A 21,116-nucleotide genomic window follows, 5' to 3' on the forward strand; every position below is an offset into this window, starting at 1 on the left:
GTTCTACGTGGACCTCCTTTTGTAGGGTCTATCCCCTCCAAGCCCTTTTTAAAAATGTATTCACAATTTTGTTCATTTGTAGAATTTTTTTTATTGTCATTTTCCAGAATTGTTGAAAATGTAAATTTTTTGAGGTGTGAATTATTGAATGTGTTGCAGAATTTACATTTTTTTTACAGAATTCACATCCCTTTATAGACTCAACATCCAAATGAAGAATTCACCTCTTATAAAAAATTCAATTCACCTCAAATGAAGAATTCACGACTTCCAAAAGGAGGCTGCGCTCAATTATCTAGTTAGTGCGCTTGTTTTCCAAAGCATGGACGACCACGTTTATTTGACACATTTATTTTTGAGAAAATTTCTTTTATATCCTTTCGACTTTGATCAAAAATTCATTTTGGTCCTTCATCTTTCAATTTAGGCATAAAAATACTTCGACTTTCCAATTTTTTTCAATGTGGTTCTGTTGAAGGAATCCGTTTTCTTTTTGGATGAAAAAAAACGACGTTGACTTCTTTTGAGGGGCATTATTGTCCTTTCCCCTTCTCCCTTACCCTAGGTTCATTGGAGAGAATCAAAACCCACGTTACCCACCTGTATACCAAAAATGGTCCCCCCTACGTTTTCCCTTTGTTTATAAAAATGATCCCCCTTCAAATTAAAAGTCATTTTGTCTTCTTATTTTTTTGTTTTTGTTTTTATTCACTTTTTTTTTTTTGATTTGTTAATTTTATTTGAAACTTTTGTGACTTATTGATTCGTCTCGACAAGAAGAATCGAAAAAGTAAAAAATTTGGATCGAAACTCGTAATTTTTTTCAAAAAGACAAATAAGTAAAAATAAACATCTTATTGACTTATGTACCTGCTTCAACACAGTTTCAACAAAAAAGTCTCCACATTGGCCAAACAAAAAAACAGTTTCACGTTTTTGCCAAAATAAAAAACAAAAAAATAGTCTACACATAGACCTACTTGCATATACCTACTTCAACACAGTTTCAACAAAAAAAAGCACTTTCAACACACAATATTTAATGCATATACCTGTTTCCCATTGTCTCACAAATCAATCCAAAAATAGTGGCACCATTCAAACCCATTGGCCTACTTGCCATTGACCATAATATTCAAAAACAAAAGTCAGTTCAATTGGAACCATTCAATACATAATATCTACTTGTCAAAACCAACAAAGCACCATGACCCAAGTCTGTCATATCTATATCTACTACTGGCAAGGAATCAAAATGCATCACAATAAAGCAAGTTACATCAGAGCAAAAGTGGATCTGGACAAAAACAAAAGTGATCCTCATAATGCAATGCAATGAGGATCATGTTGGCTTTGAATTTCCTGCTGTACTCACTAGACGGCCCTTCCAGTCCTGCCCCTTCCACCATCAGTGCTCCCTCCTCTGGTTCCAACACCATTCCCCCTTCCAGCCTTGCCCCTTCCACCACCAGTTCTCCCTCCTTTGTTTCCACCACCACTGCCCCTGCCAACATTAGTGCTTCCACCACTGCTCCCTCATATGTTTCTACCCATTCCCCTTCCCCTTCCCCTTCCACCTTTGGTTCCACCACCATCAGTACCGCTTCCCCTTCCACTTCTGGTTCCACCACCATCAGTACCAACAGTTCCCACTGAAACTTGGCTTGCTTGAGGTGTTGCACCATCAGTTCCCACTAAAACTTGGCTTGATTGAGGTGCTGCACCATCACCTACTGCACCCTTGCCCCTACCAAAGGTTGATTGAACACCCCCTCTCCTTGGCTTACCTCTTGGCCTGTGAACACTAACCCTCCAATAGGTCTCCTTCGAATTTCTGGATTTGCTTCATTTTTGCAGGTCCTCATATTATGCCCCCACTGGCCACATTTCTCACATCTCAATGAAGTATTTTGTCTCCTTAGCTTATCTGGGTCAGGATTCTCTAACTCAGCCGTTTCTTTCCTCCTACATTTCTTAGGCCTTCTAGAAGACCTGCCATAGTTGGGAGGGAGAATTGACACACACCCACTAGCATGCCACATGTTCCTTCCATTGATGGGGTAAATGATACCCCTATAGATACTAGCATTTGTCTCCTTCTTATAACAAGGGTCAATGTAATCTTCTATATTGGCATGCTTGTGGGTAATGCCAGTTATAGCATGTGTACATGGGATTCCTTTCAAATCCCATTTCTTGCAGCTACAAGTTATGTCTTCCAAATTCAGGCTATATTGTTCAGGTGGAGGACCATGTATTTGGTAATGTCCTTCACCACACCAAATTGCATTACAACCACCACATATTTTTTTATATTTCTCCACTTTATCTATAATGTTTGGACAGATGTTGTGTTCCCATGTGGTTATTTGCTCCCTCCTTTTGGTCATTCTCTTCATTAAATAACACCTAATTCCTTCCAACATTGTTATAATAGGTTTGTCCCTAGCTAACTTTATGTCTTTGTTAAAACCTTCACACAGGTTGTTAACAAGAAGGTCACATTTGTTTAAAGTAGAGTAATGAGACCTGGACCATTGCATGGGTGGTTTTTCTGCTAGCCATTTGTAAGGCTCAACATCAGTGGCCTTCATTGTCTCCATTACTTTGTGAAAATCTTCAACAGTTGTGGCTCTAGCAGCTGACCATAGCTGCTTCCTCAACTCCATCCCCTTGTGCAAATCCCTGAAGTTGGTGTACAAGTGCCTGGTACAGAATCTCATCTCTGCATTTGGAACAACTTGTTGTAATGCTGGAACTAGTCCCTACAAATACCAGTGGATTGGATTAATAAGAATGAACAACAACGTATGCAATAGAATACTTAAAACGAATGTAAGAATTGCTGACCTTTTGTTTGTCCGTTATGAATGTCCATGCACTGTTATTCTATATTTGTAGGTCTTCAGTCACCAACTTCAAGAACCAGATCCATGAATCCTTGGTTTCACTCTCAACAACAGCATATGCAAATGGGAAAGATTGGTTGTTTGCATCAATGCCCATACCCACTAACAACTGACCCCCCATGTGATCCTTTCAAATGGCAAGCATCCATACATACTAACCTCCTACAGCCAGATAGTATTCCTTGTTTCAATGCCCCCAAACAAATATAAAGTCTCTCAAATGTTGGCTGGCCATCTTCAGTTGGAGGAGGTATAGTATTGATGATGATTGTGGTGTTGGGATTTGTCCTTCTAACCTCTTCACAATAGTCCCTCAACAATGCATATTGTTCCAAGTGTGTTCCCTCAATAAGGTCAAGTGTTTTCCTCTTTGCTCTGTATGCTTGAGTAGTCGACACATTAACCACAAGGTCCTTCTTCACTCTCTCTTGTAGGTGCTCCAATGGCATATTAGGGTTAGATCTAATACTATCAACATACTTATTGGCAAGGTACATTGAAGTTACATGCCTCACTCTGAACGATCTTAAACATTTGTGTTTCTTTTTGTAGGTTTTCACCTGAAAAGATTCACCTTTCTGTGCAAGCGTCCCCAAAATACTCCAGGGACATTTCTCATTGGCACATATTGCTTTTATTCTTGTTGTCTCATTCTTCACGAACTTTATGTCTTTCCCTTTCTTTATTGCATACTTTATCACTGCTTCCCTAAACTCTTTTGCATTTGAAAACTTCATCCCTGGACAGAACTTGACGTTTCCCATATCAATTTCTACTCTAAACTCAGGATTTTTGTCTTTCACCTCATCATCAGAATCTGAATAAACACTGTGGAGGTCTTCTGATGAAACATCTCCATAATCATCCCCATCATTTACCTCCATATTCACCTCCTCATTGACTTCTTTTTCTTTCCCTTTGTTCTTTCCTAACCCTTCCCATTCAATTCCATTATCAACAAAAGCCTCAAATAATTCATCATCATCTGACTGCCCGTAGTCACTATCTTCAAAAAAGGAGGCATCAGATTCACTACTGGTGGTGACCACTCCTCCTATGTCTACATCACCAATGTCTACATCTCCTAAGTCACCATCATCAAAGAGAAAATCCTCATAGTTAAGATTAAGGCCAAGTCCTATATCAGGTGGTCCAACCTTATCACTTGGCCCACTTCGCCCAGCCTTATCACTTGAACTGTCTTGAGTTTCCATCATTGCAAGGGGACTAATAGGTTCTACGTATAGGTCCACTACCCTACTTGGAGGAAGTTGGTCAATCATATCCAATACATCCTTATCAGTCAACAACATTTTCAACCCATTGTTTATGGTTCTCCCAGTCATCACATAATAATAGTTTATCATACCCATGTACCCCAATTGCTCGACCAGGTCACCAACTTCCAATAAAGAAATTGTATCATGGTTGCAGTTATCTACGTATACAATAGAACCAACCTCATACTTGATTCTAGGCACATTAAAGAACTTACCCCCATGATGAATTTGCATCGTAAACAACCCACTGCCTCTTGCAATTTTAAAATACCATATTTAAAAGCCCAATCAGTAGAAATAATAGAAAACAACCCATCATGCATAGAACACATACAAATGGCATAAAAGCACCCACCCGAGGTGAATAAACAAATCGTACAACTATTGTGCTTCTATTTTAGTGAATAATGACCAAAATCGAAACCCTAAATAGACAAAAAAAATCATTTTTTTTTTCGGTATATCAAGACAAAAAATGTTGCGTTGACATTCTTCGACCAGAAATCGTGTATCAAGACCAAGAATGCTGCGTGGACATTCTTCAACCAGAAATCGAACATCAAGACCAAAAAAAATCATTTTTTTTTTCCAGATTTCAAGACCAAAAATGACCAAAATCGAAACCCAAAAAGTAATCTCACCTACGGTTCTTCCATCCTGCGACATTCTTCAACCCGAAATGCTGCGTCTCCCGCGCGATCGGCTCACATAGGGTTGTATTTTTGAGTTTCTGAGATTGGGTTTGTTGGGTTTTGAAATTTTTGGTGTTTTGTTTTTGGTACATAGGTGGGTAACAACGTGGGTTTTTGATTCCCTCAAATGGGTCTAGGGTAAGGGAGGAGGGGAAAGAACAATAATGCCCCTCAAAAGGAGTCAACGTCATTTTTTCTGTCCAAAAAGAAAACGGATTCTTTCGACAGGACCACATTGAAAATAATTGAAAAGTCGAAGTATTTTTATGCCGAAATTGAAAGGTGAAGGACCAAAATGAATTTTTGATCAAAGTCGAAGGGATATAAAAAAAAATTCTCCTTATTTCTTGAAGTATGGACGACCACTCACATTGCATGGCTGAAAATAGATTGGTGGAAAAAGATCATTCAAGGGTTGAGAGTTCAGCCCTAGCTACTTGCAAGTCTTCTATACATTGTACTTTTTTTTAACTGTTTGGATTTGGATTTAAATTTTTTTTAAAAAATAATAGGGATAATAAGTGAAGAGAGATAAAGAGAGAAGTGTTGAAAATAAGAAAAATCTAGAGGGTATTTTTTGAAAAATGCTTTTTGAAAAGCAAAAAGAACAAGACATTGTAATTGCAATTTGAAGTAGCAATCAAATTATATAAAGTGAAAGTGAATGAAATCCAATCAAAAGTGGAGTACTGGAATCGGATTTGTTTTAGTCAATCAGTAATAATTCTTCTAGTTTATACATACTATTTTCTATTAAAAAATAAGAATATCAAACGTGTTTCTAAATATCAACCCCACTTCTAGAGATTTTTGGATATCGTTTTCCAGGGCAGTCAATCAGTAATACTATTTTTCTAGTAGTAATACATACTATTTTCTTCTATTAAAAAATAAGAATATCAAATGTGTTTCTAAATATTGACCCCCCTCGCAGAGATTTTTTGTTCCGCTCTTTGGCGAGTAGCGCTCTCTTTAAGAACAATACACCCTCTCTTCATGGACTTGGTTGATCGGTATTCATTCCTTAAGATACAACGATCTTCAAGTTTACATTCGTACGGCAAAGCAAAAACACACAAACCTATGGTTATCCGACACTCCAAAATCACTTGTAAACATATACGATCGAAGCAAGAGGCTTAAATTGATGGTATTCTCAGTGGTTTTTCTAGAACAAGTAAAGAACTAAACAATAATAAAAAGAGTTTTTCTTTTCTTTTATCCCCTAAATTATTCATATTTTTCTACTTTGCCCCTAAACTACCAGTTTGCAGAATGACAAATTTACCCCTTTCATTTGGGTTGTGATCCCACGTGATAGGCACGTGAAAGATTTTCCATCCAAAATGTTAACCACCGTTATCAATTGGACAACATAGGAAGCAATTGGAAACTTGAGGGGATATATTTGTCAAATTGGTAGTTTAGGGATAAAATGTGGATAGTTTAGGGGATAAAAGTAAAAATAAAAAATAAAAAAATTACGAGACACTAGCTCTGTCTGTTTCATTGGAAGAGGGTAAGCTTTTCATTGGATGTGCCCGCTCGGCACATTCGGGCCGTCCAATGCACTTTTAGACGGTTCGGATTTGAAGAGAGAAAGTGGTGGGGTGAGAGGAGAGAAAGAGTTTCAAACTGGGCCGTCTAAAAGTGTATTGGACAGTCCGGATATGCCAAGTGAGCACCACGTGTGATGTACCCACTTGGCACCGAAGAATTTCTCGTAGGTGGGTTTGGATTGAAAAGTAAGTAACTTAACTTTTTGTCTTAATTTGAATTTTTAGTTTTTGTACTTATTTTTGTCTTTTTTAAAAAACTTATGAGTTTCGATCAAAATTTTATATTTTTTTATTACTCTCGCCGAGACGAATCAATAAGTCACAAAAATTTGACGCAAAACTAATAAATACAAAAAAAATTTGAATAAAAACAAAAAAAATAAGTTACTGTGGTATCCCCACCCTAATGATACCATGTACTGAAATTTCAAGGGTAAGAGCATATATATATATATATATATATAATGATACCATGTACTAAACATAGCTCCTCAGAAAACATAAACAATCAAAAAGCAAAAAAAATAATTCCCAAAACTTTACCTCAACTATGTATCAAAATTTAAACGGTACTCTTGTAGAGCACAAATTAAGTCATCAACGATCGAGTCTACACTAAATTTAGTTCTTGTGTTCCACTAACTCAAAATAAATATTGTTTGGAAATAAGTACTTATTTTTTAAATTAAATGTGATGCATGGTGAGAGAATTATATGTCTCGTAAAACGGAAATAAATACTTATTTTCAAGAAGGGAGAAAGTGGAGTGGAGTAGAAATTGACGTGACTTTATTGTGGTCGCAGAGAGAGAACTGAAATGTGAGTCCAAATGAGAAGGAAACAAATGTCAAGTGTAAAAGTCTGGTTGCTAGTTTTCCGTTATTTTTACAATAATTAATGTTTTCTCTGATAACTAATTTATGAGGGGCCCGGACATGGTAAGTAATGTATTTAAAATGAAAATTACTTAGAAATTATAGACCAAATTGGGAGTGGCAAAGGCCCCAAATAGACAAGGTGTAAATTTCTTGATCTATGAACCTCACTAATTACAACTAAGAATATTGATCGAGGAAAGGTATCAAACCTTAGTTCCAACACAAGTTTCGACGACACCTGCAGTACACTACTACTTCAAAAGACCCCATTACTCACTAAACCCTTATTATTGAGTCAATACCTATAAATAATAGTATAAGCTCATCATTTTTCGTGAGAAATAAGTTGGAAAAGGATCTGGTTCCAAGTATCAGGGACTCCTGCAACACACCAGTGGGTGCAGTCAAGTCCTCTTCCGCCACTGTTTCCGTAAATAGAAGGATGCCCATCTTTCCTCAGTTGGGATAGGGAGGTTATGTCGAGCAGAGTGACAGGCTTCTTGATCTTGCTCAAGGCCCTTCTCACCACTGCAACGGCCGGCGGTAAGGCTCCCGGATACTTTGAGCCCGATAACGGCGTCGTTTGCCCCTGGCATTTGTTCGCCCCACGTTCGTTCCACTCCGAGCCTCTGGTTAAAGCGCAGGCAACATTATTAATTGTTGAAAAATGTATGCATTATAATTTGTGAAAATTTATATGCATCTCTATTAATTATTTTGATGATTAATTCAATGATATTTTTATTCGGCAAATACAAAATTATCGAAAAGTCGATTCCCGAATTAAATATTTTCGTGACCTTGAAATATAGCATAAAGTCTCTTGGATTCATGATTTATATTTACAAAGACTTTATTGAGCTCAATACATGCTTTAACGGTTTATTTAGATGAAATTGTGAGCCACAGGTTGACGAACCGGCTGACAAGCCGGCTGTCTGAACAGAAAGCTGTGACAACCGGACGACCACCCGGATGACCACTCTATCAAACGGCTAGTTTCCAACGGCTAGTATCAAACGGCTAGTTTCCAACGGCTAGTTTCAAACGGCTAGTTTCCAACGGCTAGTTCCAACGGCTAGGAAGCATATGGATGGCTATATAAGGCATCAAGAACTCATTAATGAGTACATACACAAGCTACAACATTCCATATTATTGCAAGAGCAAATTCTCAAAAGATCAAAGCCAAAAATTCTCATTGTTCTTCCACTTTCATATTATTCTCGAGAGAAAATTTGTACAAGTCGTGAGCGATAATTTTCATACCTTCTTCACATACTTGTATTTCCTAAGTGAGTGTTTGAGTCAAACACTTGAAAGCTTAGAAGACCAAATTCGGGTTGGAATTTGGGTGTTATTGTTTTTGAGAAGTTTTCGGAGAAAATTCTTGCGGTTGTGCTAGCTCCTCGGGAAAGCTAGAGGCATTCGGTTCTTGTAAGCACCCGCAAGACTTACAAGTTGTAATCTTTTAAAGATTAGTCTAACCTTCAAGTAATTGCTTGAGGAGAAGTGGAGTAGGGCCGGACCGTGGACAAATCCGGACCGAACCACTATAAACGGGTTCTATCTCTCTATCTCTCTATTTTGATTGCATACTTATTGTTTGCATATATTGTTAGAGATAAATTTTTATTGGTAATTATTACTAGCAATCCTATTCACCCCCCCTCTAGGTTGCATAATTTGGGTAACAATTGGTATCAGAGCCTCGGCTCTTGTTTGTAGATTTAACCATCTAAGAGTTAAGATCCATGGCAACCACTAGTAATGTTTCTTGTATCGAAGGTCAATCGTCCAATAGACCTCCCTTGTTCACCGGAGAAAATTACTCTCATTGGAAAAATAGAATGATGATCTTTATTCAATCCACGGATTATGATCTATGGAAAATTATCAAAAATGGTCCCATTATTCCTACTAAGAAAGTTGGAGAAGAGACTATGCCTAAACCAGATTATGAGTGGAGTCATTTGGAAAAGGCTTCAATAGAAAAGAACTATAGAGCTATGAACCTTCTTTTTTGTGCTATTACTCCCAATGAATATGATTGTGTTTCCGCATGTGAATCGGCTAAAGAAATATGGGATAAGTTAGAAATGTCACATGAAGGAGATAGTCAAGTTAAGGAGTCCAAAATTGATATTCTTGTGCATAGCTATGAGCTCTTCAAAATGAAACCGGATGAATCTATATCTCAAATGTTTGCTAGATTTGCTAGTATTACTAACGGTTTAAAAGCTCTTGGAAAGATTTACAGTCAATCCGAAATGACAAGGAAGGTGCTCCGTTCCATGCCAACCAATTGGGACACTACCACCTCCATCATCCTGCAATCCAAAGATTTCTCAACATACACGATGGACAAGCTCATGGGATCTCTCATGACGGAGGAAATGCATCACAACCTCAAGGGTGAAAAAGAGAAGAAAGTTAAGGATCTTGCCTTCAAAAGTACAACAAGCAAATCAAAAAGCAAGGAGGATTCAAGCAACGAAAGTGAGGATGATGAAATGGCGCTCATCACAAAAACGTTCAAGAAACTCCTCAAAAATAGAGCATCTCACAAAGGCAGAGGATTTTCAAGAAAAGATGGAGGCAAAGAAGAAAATAGTAAAAAGGATCCAATCATTTGCTACGAGTGCAAGAAGCCCGGCCACATCAAAAGTGAATGTCCATATGCAAAAAAATATTCAAAGAAGGACAAAAAGAGAGCTATGATGGCCGCATGGGACAATAGTGACGATAGTAGCTCCGATGAGGACGATGAGCAACAAGAGGTCGCTAACTTGTGTTTCATGGCCATCGAAGAAAACGAGGTAGATCTCGACTCATCCTATTCCTTTGATGAATTATTTATTGCCTATAAAGAGTTGAAAGTAGAATTTGAAAAGGTTGTTTCTAAAAACAAATTTCTTAAAAAGGTTGCTAAAGATCTTTCACTAGAAATAGATGATTTAATTGAAGAGAAAGATATTTTGGAGGAAGAAAATGAAAGTTTAAGAACCTCTTTGGAAAAAGAAAAAGAGTATTTGAAGGATACTTCCAAAAACGAATCTTTAGAAAAACAAATTGATGATTTAACTAATTCTCTTTCAAAACTCACTAGTGGAAAAGAAAGTTTAGACATTCTTCTTGGAAAACAAATGGTTTCTTTTCACAAGGCCGGAATTGGTTATAATCCCACTCAACACAAAAATCTTTTTGAAAAAGATGTTCCTCCTTCTAGCCATTCTAAATTGACATGTCATTATTGTGGTAAAATTGGTCATATTTCTCCTACATGTCCTATGAAAGGATACTCATCTTCTAATGCAAAAAAGGTTTGGGTTCCTAAGAACCGTATCAATGCTAACCTTCAAGGACCCAAGATGATTTGGGTACCAAAAGTCAAGAATTGATGTGCTATTGTAGGTATGCTTCAAAAGTTCTCTCAAGGAAGGAAGTTGGTACCTTGATAGTGGATGTTCAAGACACATGACCGGTGACAAGAGGGCTTTCAATTCTCTTTCGCCTAAAGATGGTGGACATGTCACATTTGGAGACAACAACAAAGGCAAAATCATAGGAATCGGTGATATAGGTAATTCTCCTATTATTGAAGATGTTTTACTTGTTAGTGGTTTAAAACACAATCTTCTTAGCATAAGTCAATTATGTGATAGAGGAAATCGTGTTATCTTTGAAAAATCCAAATGTATCATTGAAAATGTCAAAAGCAACAAGACACTCTTCGTTGGACAAAGACTTGAAAATGTATATGTTTTTAATCTCAATGATTTAAGTAATTGTGATATAAAATGTTTTTCCGCTTTGAGTGAAAATAGTTGGCTTTGGCATAGGCGCCTAGGACATGCAAGTATGGATGCTATTTCAAAACTCTCTAGAAAAAATTTGGTAAAAGGTCTTCCTAAAATCAAATTTGAAAAAGATAGACTTTGTGGTCCTTGCCAACAAGGAAAACAAACCAAGGTTTCTTTTAAGTCCAAAAATGTTGTTTCAACTACTAGACCTTTGCAATTACTTCATATGGATTTGTTTGGACCAACTCGCTCTCCAAGTCTTTGTGGAAACTATTATTGTCTTGTTGTTGTTGATGATTTCTCTAGATATACATGGGTGATGTTCCTAGCTCATAAGAATGAGGCTTATCCTAATTTCACTAAACTTTGTAGAAGAGTTCAAAATGAAAAAGGCTTTGTTATTTCTAACATTCGTACGGATCATGGAAAAGAACTTGACAATTCTTTATATGAAAAGTTTTGTGATGAACATGGTATTGGTCATAACTTTTCCGTACCTCGTACTCCTCAACAAAATGGAGTAGTAGAGAGAAAAAATCGTACTCTGGAAGAAATGGCCCGCACTATGCTTTGTGAAAACTCTTTGCCAAAATATTTTTGGGCGGAAGCCGTTAATACCTCATGCTATATTTTGAATCGAGTTTTAATTAGGCCTATCCTCAAGAAAACTCCTTATGAGCTTTGGAATGGTAGAATACCCAACATTAATTACTTTCATGCCTTCGGTTGTAAATGTTATGTATTAAACAATGGAAAAGATAACTTGGGTAAATTTGATTCAAAATCGGATGAAGGCATCTTTATTGGTTACTCTCTTACTAGCAAAGCATATAGAATTTATAATAAGCGCACTAATCTTGTTGAAGAATCTATTCACGTTTCCTTTGATGAATCTAATCCTTGTGCTACTAAGGATGTTGTTGATAATGATGACTTAGAAATTACACATGAGATTCATGACTTGAAAATTCAAGAAAAAGTTGATGGTGATACTCAAGTAGAAAGCTCTCAAATCAAAGAAGATGAAGTTATTAATCAACCTCAAGATGCCATGGGAGACAACCAAGATCTTTCCAAGGATTGGAGATTCGTGCAAAATCATCCAAAGGACTTGATTCTTGGAGAAGTTTCGAAAGGGGTAACCACTCGCTCGTCTCATAGAAACTTTTGTGAAAATCAAGCTTTTGTTTCTCAAATTGAGCCTAAAAACTTTCCGGAAGCTCAAGATGATGAAAATTGGATTTTGGCCATGCAAGATGAGTTGAATCAATTTGAAAGGAATAAAGTTTGGGCATTAGTACCTAAGCCTCTTGATCACACTATTATAGGTACTAAATGGGTTTTTCGTAACAAGCTAGATGAATCCGGAAATATTGTTAGGAATAAAGCTAGACTTGTTGCTCAAGGTTATAATCAAGAAGAAGGTATTGATTTTGAAGAAACTTTTGCACCGGTAGCTAGATTAGAGGCTATTCGCATATTACTTGCCTTTGCATCTTTCAAAAATTTCAAGCTTTATCAAATGGATGTGAAAAGTGCATTTTTGAATGGGTTCATAAATGAAGAAGTTTATGTCAAACAACCTCCCGGCTTTGAAGATCATGTATACCCCGATCATGTTTTTAAACTCTCAAAAGCTTTATATGGTTTGAAGCAAGCACCACGTGCATGGTATGATAGACTTAGTTCATTCTTGCTTGACAATGGCTTTACTCGTGGAAAAATTGATACTACTCTTTTCATTAAAGCCAAAGGTAAAGATATGCTCATTATTCAAATATATGTTGATGATATTGTCTTTGGTGCCACTAATGATAATATGTGCAAAGAGTTTGCTAAGTGTATGCAAGGTGAATTTGAAATGAGTATGATGGGGGAGCTTAACTTCTTCCTCGGACTTCAAATCAAGCAAACTAATGAGGGGATCCTAATCAACCAAGCCAAGTATGCGAAAGAACTTATTAAGAAGTTTGGCATGGAAGGATCAAAGCCAACGAGCACACCAATGAGCACATCAACTAAGCTAGACAAAGATGAGAATGGTAAGGCCGTCAATGAAAAGATGTATCGAGGTATGATCGGCTCATTACTTTATCTCACGGCAAGTAGACCTGATATAATGTTTAGTGTCTGCATGTGTGCTAGATTTCAATCATGTCCTAAAGAATCGCATTTAAAAGCTATTAAACGTATTTTTAAATATGTTGCCGGTTCTCATGACTTAGGATTGTTTTATCCACGTGGAGTTGCATTTGATTTAATTGGTTATTCAGATGCGGATTTTGGAGGTTTCAAAGTTGATCGTAAAAGTACAAGTGGGACTTGCCAATTTCTAGGGCACTCTCTAGTGTCTTGGCATAGCAAGAAACAAAATTCCGTAGCTCTATCTACCGCCGAGGCGGAATATGTAGCGGCCGGAAGTTGTTGTGCCCAAATATTGTGGATCAAACAACAAATGGAGGATTTCAATTTGCAATATGATCATATTCCTATTAAATGTGATAATACTAGTGCAATTAGCTTAACCAAGAATCCAATTCAACATTCTCGAACAAAACATATTGAGATTAGACATCATTTTATAAGAGATCATGTTCAAAAAGGGGATATTGAACTTAACTTTATTAGTACCGACAAGCAATTGGCGGACATTTTCACAAAACCCCTTGGTGAAGAACAATTTTGTTTCATTCGACGAGAACTCGGCATGTCTAATCATTTATGAAAAAGTTGTGTTCTTGATGTCAAAAGTTTTTTTTTGGATTCAATGTTGAGTTGATTGAATTCGTAAATATCATACTTGATGGAGAGTACAAATGATCTTGATAAAGAAATCACCCTCCAAACATTTTATCATATGATTCATTTTCCTGTGTTTGGTATGCAGAAAAACAGTTTTATGGTCTTTAATGCTACTCCTCTTAAACGTTTTCTGGACTTAACCTGCATTTGTCAGTGTAGAGACCCGTATTTTATTTCCATAATTCTTTATGTTTTATTAAGGCATGAGTTGTGATATAAAATGGAGAATGAGTTCGGATGTCGAATGTGCTAGAATTTAGAAGTTCGGGATGCAAGTGTAATATGCATGGGTGTATAAGTGAAGGTGTGTGTAGGGGATAATTCTCCCCCACATATATTTCTTTTCTTTTCCGGGCAGACACACACACGTTTCTCTCTCTCTACTCCCTCGACCGACTCTCTCTCTTTCTCACCTCTCCTCCAAACTTCTCTCTTCGATTTCATCGCCTTAGAATGAGATTTCGGAAAAATCCCAAGTACTAAAGTTGTTCTACGCGACGAGATCTTCCTATTGATCGAAGAAGAATCATGATCGGAGCACTTTGAGGTTTCCTCCATGTTCGGGCTTGCTTCTAACCCTCGAGGTAGGGATCTCCTACCTTCTTTACATGTTTAAGTGTTGGTTAGATGTACAAGAATCAAGTTTGATCATTTATTTTGAGTCTTGAACAAATCTGTTATATGCTGATAATTTCGTGGGTTTTGGAAATCTGTCTTTTGGGAGCCCTCTGCTAGAAATCACTGGCATTTGTCATGATTAAGACCTCAAGGGGCGGGTCAGGGTCGTGACAGTCAGTCGGATGTCCAAGCGGATGTCCAACCGGACAACCGTGAGGATTGAGACTTATTCAAGCTTTTGCGTTGCTAACTCTGATTTATTAAGTCTGTTACACTTAGTTTGTATGAACTTCATGGCTTAGTGCTTAAATTGTCTCTTATATACTTCGCCGATATGAATTTCTTGTCTCTAAGCTTGCAGGGATAATCATTCTCGGTAATACCCCTCGCATTCTTTAAAAAGCTCTCTTTTAGGGGGAGCATGTATTAAGGGGACACAACAATAAACACCCGAACACAATTTTCTTCCCCTATTCTTGTTCTTTTCGGCGCCACCCCTATTCTTGTCCTATTCGGCGCCGCATCCCCTATCCTATCTCTATTCGGTGCCGCATCCCCTATTATCTCTCTTTCGGCGCAGCAATTCAATCAATTCGGCGCACCATTTCAAACAATTCGGCGCAGCATTTCAAACAATTCGGCAATCTCATACTCTATAAATTCAACAACACAATCTCTATCTCCTCATCTATCTATCTCTCCTTCTCTCTCGGCCTAAATCTCTCCAAATCTCTATCCTTCCAAATCGAGCAATGGCAAACATACCGCAAGGGTTACCGTTTGAGTTTTACGAAAGAGATGCCGAACGAGCAGAGTTCAGGTTGTTTATCCAAACCATTTGGATGCAACTCTTTATCTTCATTCTGCTGTGTGCGTTACTTACCATGAGAATACCACCATGGTTCGGATGGAATGTAAATGTGGATACTCTGTGGTATTGGATTGGCATTATAGCTGCCGTTGTAGCAGCCATTATTCGAGAATACGAAAATCAAGGACGCCAAGCTCTCAATGTACGAAGATAGAGTGCTACAGGGCAAGAGCGGCATGGTGCTGGAACCATGGCCCTATTGTTTTTCTCTTTTTAGTTTTTTTTTTTTATGATGTCACAGGGGGAGAAAAAGCCAAGTTTTAATTGATCTATCTTGCCATTTTGGGCAAATTTAAAAAATTGCTTGCTATGATCTGATGATTATTGCTATTACTCGTTGATCGTAGATAACTGCTTTGGTGCATGTATTAAGGGGGAGATTGGCATAACTCCTACTTGAATAAAAACTATCATTTTGTGTCATCATCAAAAAGGGGGAGATTGTTGAAAAATGTATGCATTATAATTTGTGAAAATTTATATGCATCTCTATTAATTATTTTGATGATTAATTCAATGATATTTTTATTCGGCAAATACAAAATTATCGAAAAGTCGATTCCCGAATTAAATATTTTCGTGACCTTGAAATATAGCATAAAGTCTCTTGGATTCATGATTTATATTTACAAAGACTTTATTGAGCTCAATACATGCTTTAACGGTTTATTTAGATGAAATTGTGAGCCACAGGTTGACGAACCGGCTGACAAGCCGGCTGTCTGAACAGAAAGCTGTGACAACCGGACGACCACCCGGATGACCACTCTATCAAACGGCTAGTTTCCAACGGCTAGTATCAAACGGCTAGTTTCCAACGGCTAGTTTCAAACGGCTAGTTTCCAACGGCTAGTTCCAACGGCTAGGAAGCATATGGATGGCTATATAAGGCATCAAGAACTCATTAATGAGTACATACACAAGCTACAACATTCCATATTATTGCAAGAGCAAATTCTCAAAAGATCAAAGCCAAAAATTCTCATTGTTCTTCCACTTTCATATTATTCTCGAGAGAAAATTTGTACAAGTCGTGAGCGATAATTTTCATACCTTCTTCACATACTTGTATTTCCTAAGTGAGTGTTTGAGTCAAACACTTGAAAGCTTAGAAGACCAAATTCGGGTTGGAATTTGGGTGTTATTGTTTTTGAGAAGTTTTCGGAGAAAATTCTTGCGGTTGTGCTAGCTCCTCGGGAAAGCTAGAGGCATTCGGTTCTTGTAAGCACCCGCAAGACTTACAAGTTGTAATCTTTTAAAGATTAGTCTAACCTTCAAGTAATTGCTTGAGGAGAAGTGGAGTAGGGCCGGACCGTGGACAAATCCGGACCGAACCACTATAAACGGGTTCTATCTCTCTATCTCTCTATTTTGATTGCATACTTATTGTTTGCATATATTGTTAGAGATAAATTTTTATTGGTAATTATTACTAGCAATCCTATTCACCCCCCCTCTAGGTTGCATAATTTGGGTAACATTAATGACAAATCAATAATGGTTATGGTTAATTAGAAGTAACTACTCCATCCATCCTACAATTTTCGGTTTTTTTTTTTTTTTAAATGTTACTTTTAGAGAAAAATAAATACATCTTTTAATTAGGACAAAGAATTTGAGAAATTACGGACAAAAGTACTTTATTTTTTAGTTGGAAAATAGCAAAAGTTTTCAAAAAGGACAAAGTTAGAGAAGATAGGGTTGTTCCTCTAGAAAAAATTATAGATACGTGAAGAATTTTTTTTTTTTTTTTTGGAGGCAAAAATCTATCAATCTCTGAAATTGTTACAAAGATTAAAAAACAAAGACTTGAAAGCATCATATCCCGAAACTAAGTAAGAACAATCCTCTGTCAAAAAATCCGAGATTGGCAAGAAGCCACCTAAGAAAACACCCATGGAATATGATGCCGTTCAAGTAATGCATGCATGCATGGGTTCCAAGATACTATGATTTTTGCACTCCCTTTTTATCCACATGAAATTATCAAACAATCCTTACTTATTCACTCACTTTTCACATATTAAGGGCATTTTTGTCATTTCATATGAACAAAGACAAGAAAAAGAGTGCAAACAGATAAAAGGGGAGGGCAAAAATCATTTTTCCTTTTTGACATACAAAAATACAGGACCACTAATTAGTACTCCAATCGTTCCAATTTAATTGTCTTTTTTAGAGTCCATGTCACTTTTCAATTAATTATATCTTGTATTATAAAACTAATTGAGATCTATCAATCAAGACCATATTGGATATAAAATTCATTACCGATTTAAAAATATAACTAATTTTTTATCCGGTTGGAATAGAACTATGAACAATTAAATTAGAACGGACGGAGTAAAGGTTGACCACCACCCATTAATTAGAGAGATTACCGGTAATGATTAGGAGAAATCCCTTGAAAGAAAACCCTAGTTTTGGATGGATCAATGTTGGTGTCCACCCAATTACCCCATGTACCCAGCGCCTTCTCGAACGCAGCCGTCCGATCCATGTCCTTCACTACCTGATCTCCTGCTTGTATATAATCCCATCTGCAAATTCAAAATTACTACTACTACTTAATTAAGATAACTTTTTAATTAATCAGTGTAATACTGTAGTAATTTTTAAGGAGCAAATTAAAGGGTTGAGAGAAGTTTTGACTAACGGTTGGTGGGCTCCTCTGTAACCCCACCAGTGCCACGTGTTGAAGATCAGCATGTCCATCCCTCTCCAATTCTTGCCGTCCTCAATGGAGTCGAGCTTCAAGATTCGACCCTTGCTTTCTTTTATAATGTCCACCAAGAATACATTGCGATCAAGCATCACTTTAACTCCATATCCCTGCACCATTACCAAATGATTTGATTATTTTTTGATTTAGTTATGTTGTGTTGTGTGCTGGGTCTTCTTGTTTTAAGAAGAATGAGCGGTTTGGATCATCGTTACGGGATTCTGGATGGGTCCCACAAAAAGTATTTGCATTATGCTTAATTCAACTGTGCGGATAGCATAATTCCAATAAGAATTCCAAAAATTTCATCCCTATTGTCACTTCCATCCGGGTCGTCTAATTTTGGCAATGGATAGCTCAGGTTTCATCTCGACAATAAATAGATGGACGACTGAGAAGTGAGAACTGTTCGATTGAGATAAAATCTGAACCGTCCATTACAGAAATGGACGACTCATATGGGAATAACACATAGGGTCCCCGAGTTCCTCCAATTCGCTCGTGGTAATGCATTGTCATTGAATTGATTTTAAAAGCAGTCGTGCTCTAGGAGTACCGTCACGTTGCATTCCATGGGTATCTACCACCGCACATTCAAGTTCAAGTGGGGTTCTTGCACTTAGTCTTAAGCTCCACATGAATGCATGGTGACAGAAACTCTTGGTGCACTGCGTGCCAGCACTCCTAGAGCGCGCTAAGTAATAATTTTGCGGATGTCAAGAGAGTTTGAAGGGTACTCAACCATACCTTGATTGTGAAAGTGGAGATCATACCAGATCTCTTTAGAGTGTATTTCAAATTAGGCCTTGCATTGTAGAACAAGCATGTCAAGGACTGCCATTGGTCTCGAACCAAGGAATCCCCTACAAACATGATTTTCTTCCCTTTGAATTTCTTCAAGAACCCAACTCCATCAAATCTACAATATCCAAATTATTTCACCCCATAATCTATCACAAATGCGCAAATCCAGTATAAAGTCATAAAAACCCCCCGCGCGCACACACACATCCATATATATATATATATATATATATATATATATATAGAAATTTTCAAGTCAGAGATCCATAATTTTGTTACGGTCCGCACCTCATTGTACCTAATCAAATTTTGATGATTCGAACCGTTCAATGTGTTTAAAATATGTTTTTAAGAGTACCAGCGAGAAATCGGCAAAAAATATGACCGGGAAGGGCTTGATCTAAGCAATTTTTTTATAAAATGCTTTTTATAAAAAATTGCTTAGATCAAGTCCTTTCTGGTCATATTTTTTTTCCAATTTCTCGTGGGTATCATTAAAAACAAGTTTTAAACACATTGAACGGTTCGGATCATCAAAATTTGATCGGAAAAGTGGACTTTCGCACGAGATCTGGATCGTAAGAAAAATCAGGGATCCCTGACCTAAAGAAGACTGAAATATATATACATATTTACATACGTAATTAAGTGGTTAAAATAAGGAGGAAGACGTAATTTTAAGATGTGGATTCTAAACTTACATGCACTCTATAAAAAATGGGCAAACCCAATGCCCAGGGCTACAATCTTAATCCTGCAAGTAGTGAGGTTGTTTTCACGACTCAAACCTGTGACCTCTAAGTTATAATTGATCAATTTTATCATTGCGCCAAGCCCGCTCTTCATGCTTTCTATTTAACATGTGAAATAAAAGTTGTAGGTTCACAATTAATACTACTTTGACTGCAAAGTGTTTCAACGATTCATTAATTTTAACTAAAAATAAAAAGCTTGGGGTATCGGTCCTTTTTTTTCTTTTTCTTTTTATAATTGGGTGTATTAAGCTTAATCTCACCTCCATTGCTCCCTTGGTCCTATTTCATCGTTAATACGATTATTAGGCCTAATTATGTAAATAGTTCCCTTGTATCTATCGCTCCGTTGATACGACATTCACACACGTACGATATATAGGCCACGGTATGTGTGATGACTACTTCCAGGGAAAAAAGTGGATCTGATTACCTGGATCACATTATTCATCGTACTTGTTTTAAAACAAGGGATGATGCTTACTCAAAAAATGCATCATCTAGATTAAGACCACTCTTAGCTAAAAAAAAATTCTAAACATAAGAACATAAGTAAATACTAAGTACTAAATAACTTTTAATGTCACGATGAATAAATAATGATATGGTGTGACGAAATGAGTACCTTTCTAAATTGCATCCAGTGGGTTGCCAACTGTATTGGAGATAGTCACGATCGGGCCGTCCATTTTTTTGGCAATCGAATTCTTTCTCGATGAAGGGACACGTGGTGGAATTGTAGAGAGGGTACGATGGGTCCCTCGCCCAACTTCCCTGGAACAAGTCACATTCCCCTAAACACCTGTGCACTTTTGCTAGCTCAATAGCAATAATATTGAGCAGCAGCACAGCCAAATTGCAACGAACCCACAAACCCATTTAGAGAGAGAGAGAGATGGTTCTTCAAATAAAATTCCTCTCCTTACGTATATTAGAGAGAGAGAGAGAGAGAGAGAGAGAGAGAGAGATGGGTAAGAGATTAATTGGCCGTGTGAACTGTTACGTTTGTAGTAACAAAAAGGAATAAAACTGTTGGGTTGTGAAATCTTGTAGCAGGGTTTATATTGTACTTCTGATGATATTGGAGCGATTATGGAGTTTGCAAATTGGATGGGCATGTGCAATAGGAGACACCGGGACAATACAAGTATGTAGTGTGTAATTTGAACCGTCCATCTCTAGCAAATTGTGCACTACAAGGTCCCCCGGCCCCAGTTTCCATACAGTAGAGTCCCCCGGCCCCGGTTCCATGTAGTAGGTGGGACCGATCACGGTAAAGAGTCCGTTGGATGCATGGAATACATTATAGTAGGTGTTTTCGGAACATTTAAGGGGAAAATAAATAAAAAATTAAATGGAGTAACACTTACGACAGAAAATTAAGTTCAAGGTGCATTCATGAGCATGTATGTAGCCTTATTTTTAT

The 21,116-nt window shown here is 37.2% G+C and overlaps 2 protein-coding genes across 2 annotated transcripts; both read right to left on the reverse strand.

Annotated features, from left to right (window-relative positions):
• Positions 1 to 1,100: 1,100 nt before the first annotated feature.
• On the reverse strand, positions 1,101 to 5,211 carry LOC131322424 (uncharacterized). Its single transcript, XM_058353758.1, has 3 exons — positions 2,851 to 5,211; positions 1,629 to 2,765; positions 1,101 to 1,577 (listed from the first exon to the last, which is right to left on the reverse strand). The coding sequence occupies exon 1, from the start codon at positions 4,421 to 4,423 to the stop codon at positions 2,996 to 2,998; it is 1,428 nt and encodes a 475-aa protein (XP_058209741.1). The 5' UTR covers positions 4,424 to 5,211; the 3' UTR covers positions 1,101 to 1,577; positions 1,629 to 2,765; positions 2,851 to 2,995.
• Positions 5,212 to 7,565: 2,354 nt separating this feature from the next.
• Positions 7,566 to 20,597, reverse strand: LOC131322428 (protein trichome birefringence-like 41). Its single transcript, XM_058353760.1, has 5 exons — positions 20,316 to 20,597; positions 18,882 to 19,053; positions 18,069 to 18,244; positions 17,794 to 17,952; positions 7,566 to 7,947 (listed from the first exon to the last, which is right to left on the reverse strand). The coding sequence occupies exons 1-5, from the start codon at positions 20,567 to 20,569 to the stop codon at positions 7,644 to 7,646; spliced, it is 1,065 nt and encodes a 354-aa protein (XP_058209743.1). The 5' UTR covers positions 20,570 to 20,597; the 3' UTR covers positions 7,566 to 7,643.
• Between the last annotated feature and the right edge of the window lie 519 nt (positions 20,598 to 21,116).

Source organism: Rhododendron vialii, chromosome 4a (genome assembly GCF_030253575.1).
Source record: "Rhododendron vialii isolate Sample 1 chromosome 4a, ASM3025357v1".
NCBI classification, from domain to species: domain Eukaryota; kingdom Viridiplantae; phylum Streptophyta; class Magnoliopsida; order Ericales; family Ericaceae; genus Rhododendron; species Rhododendron vialii.

Excerpts from the sequence above, each read along its gene's own strand:
- LOC131322424 (XM_058353758.1), bottom strand. The coding sequence starts at position 4,423 with ATGCAAATTCATCATGGGGGTAAGTTCTTTAATGTGCCTAGAATCAAG.
- LOC131322428 (XM_058353760.1), bottom strand. The coding sequence starts at position 20,569 with ATGGGTTTGTGGGTTCGTTGCAATTTGGCTGTGCTGCTGCTCAATATT. Across the intron at positions 19,054-20,315 it reads ACTGGATGCAATTTAGAAAG|ATTTGATGGAGTTGGGTTCT; the intron begins GTACTCATTTCG and ends TGGATATTGTAG. Across the intron at positions 18,245-18,881 it reads TCTCCACTTTCACAATCAAG|GGATATGGAGTTAAAGTGAT; the intron begins GTATGGTTGAGT and ends GTAATGGTGCAG.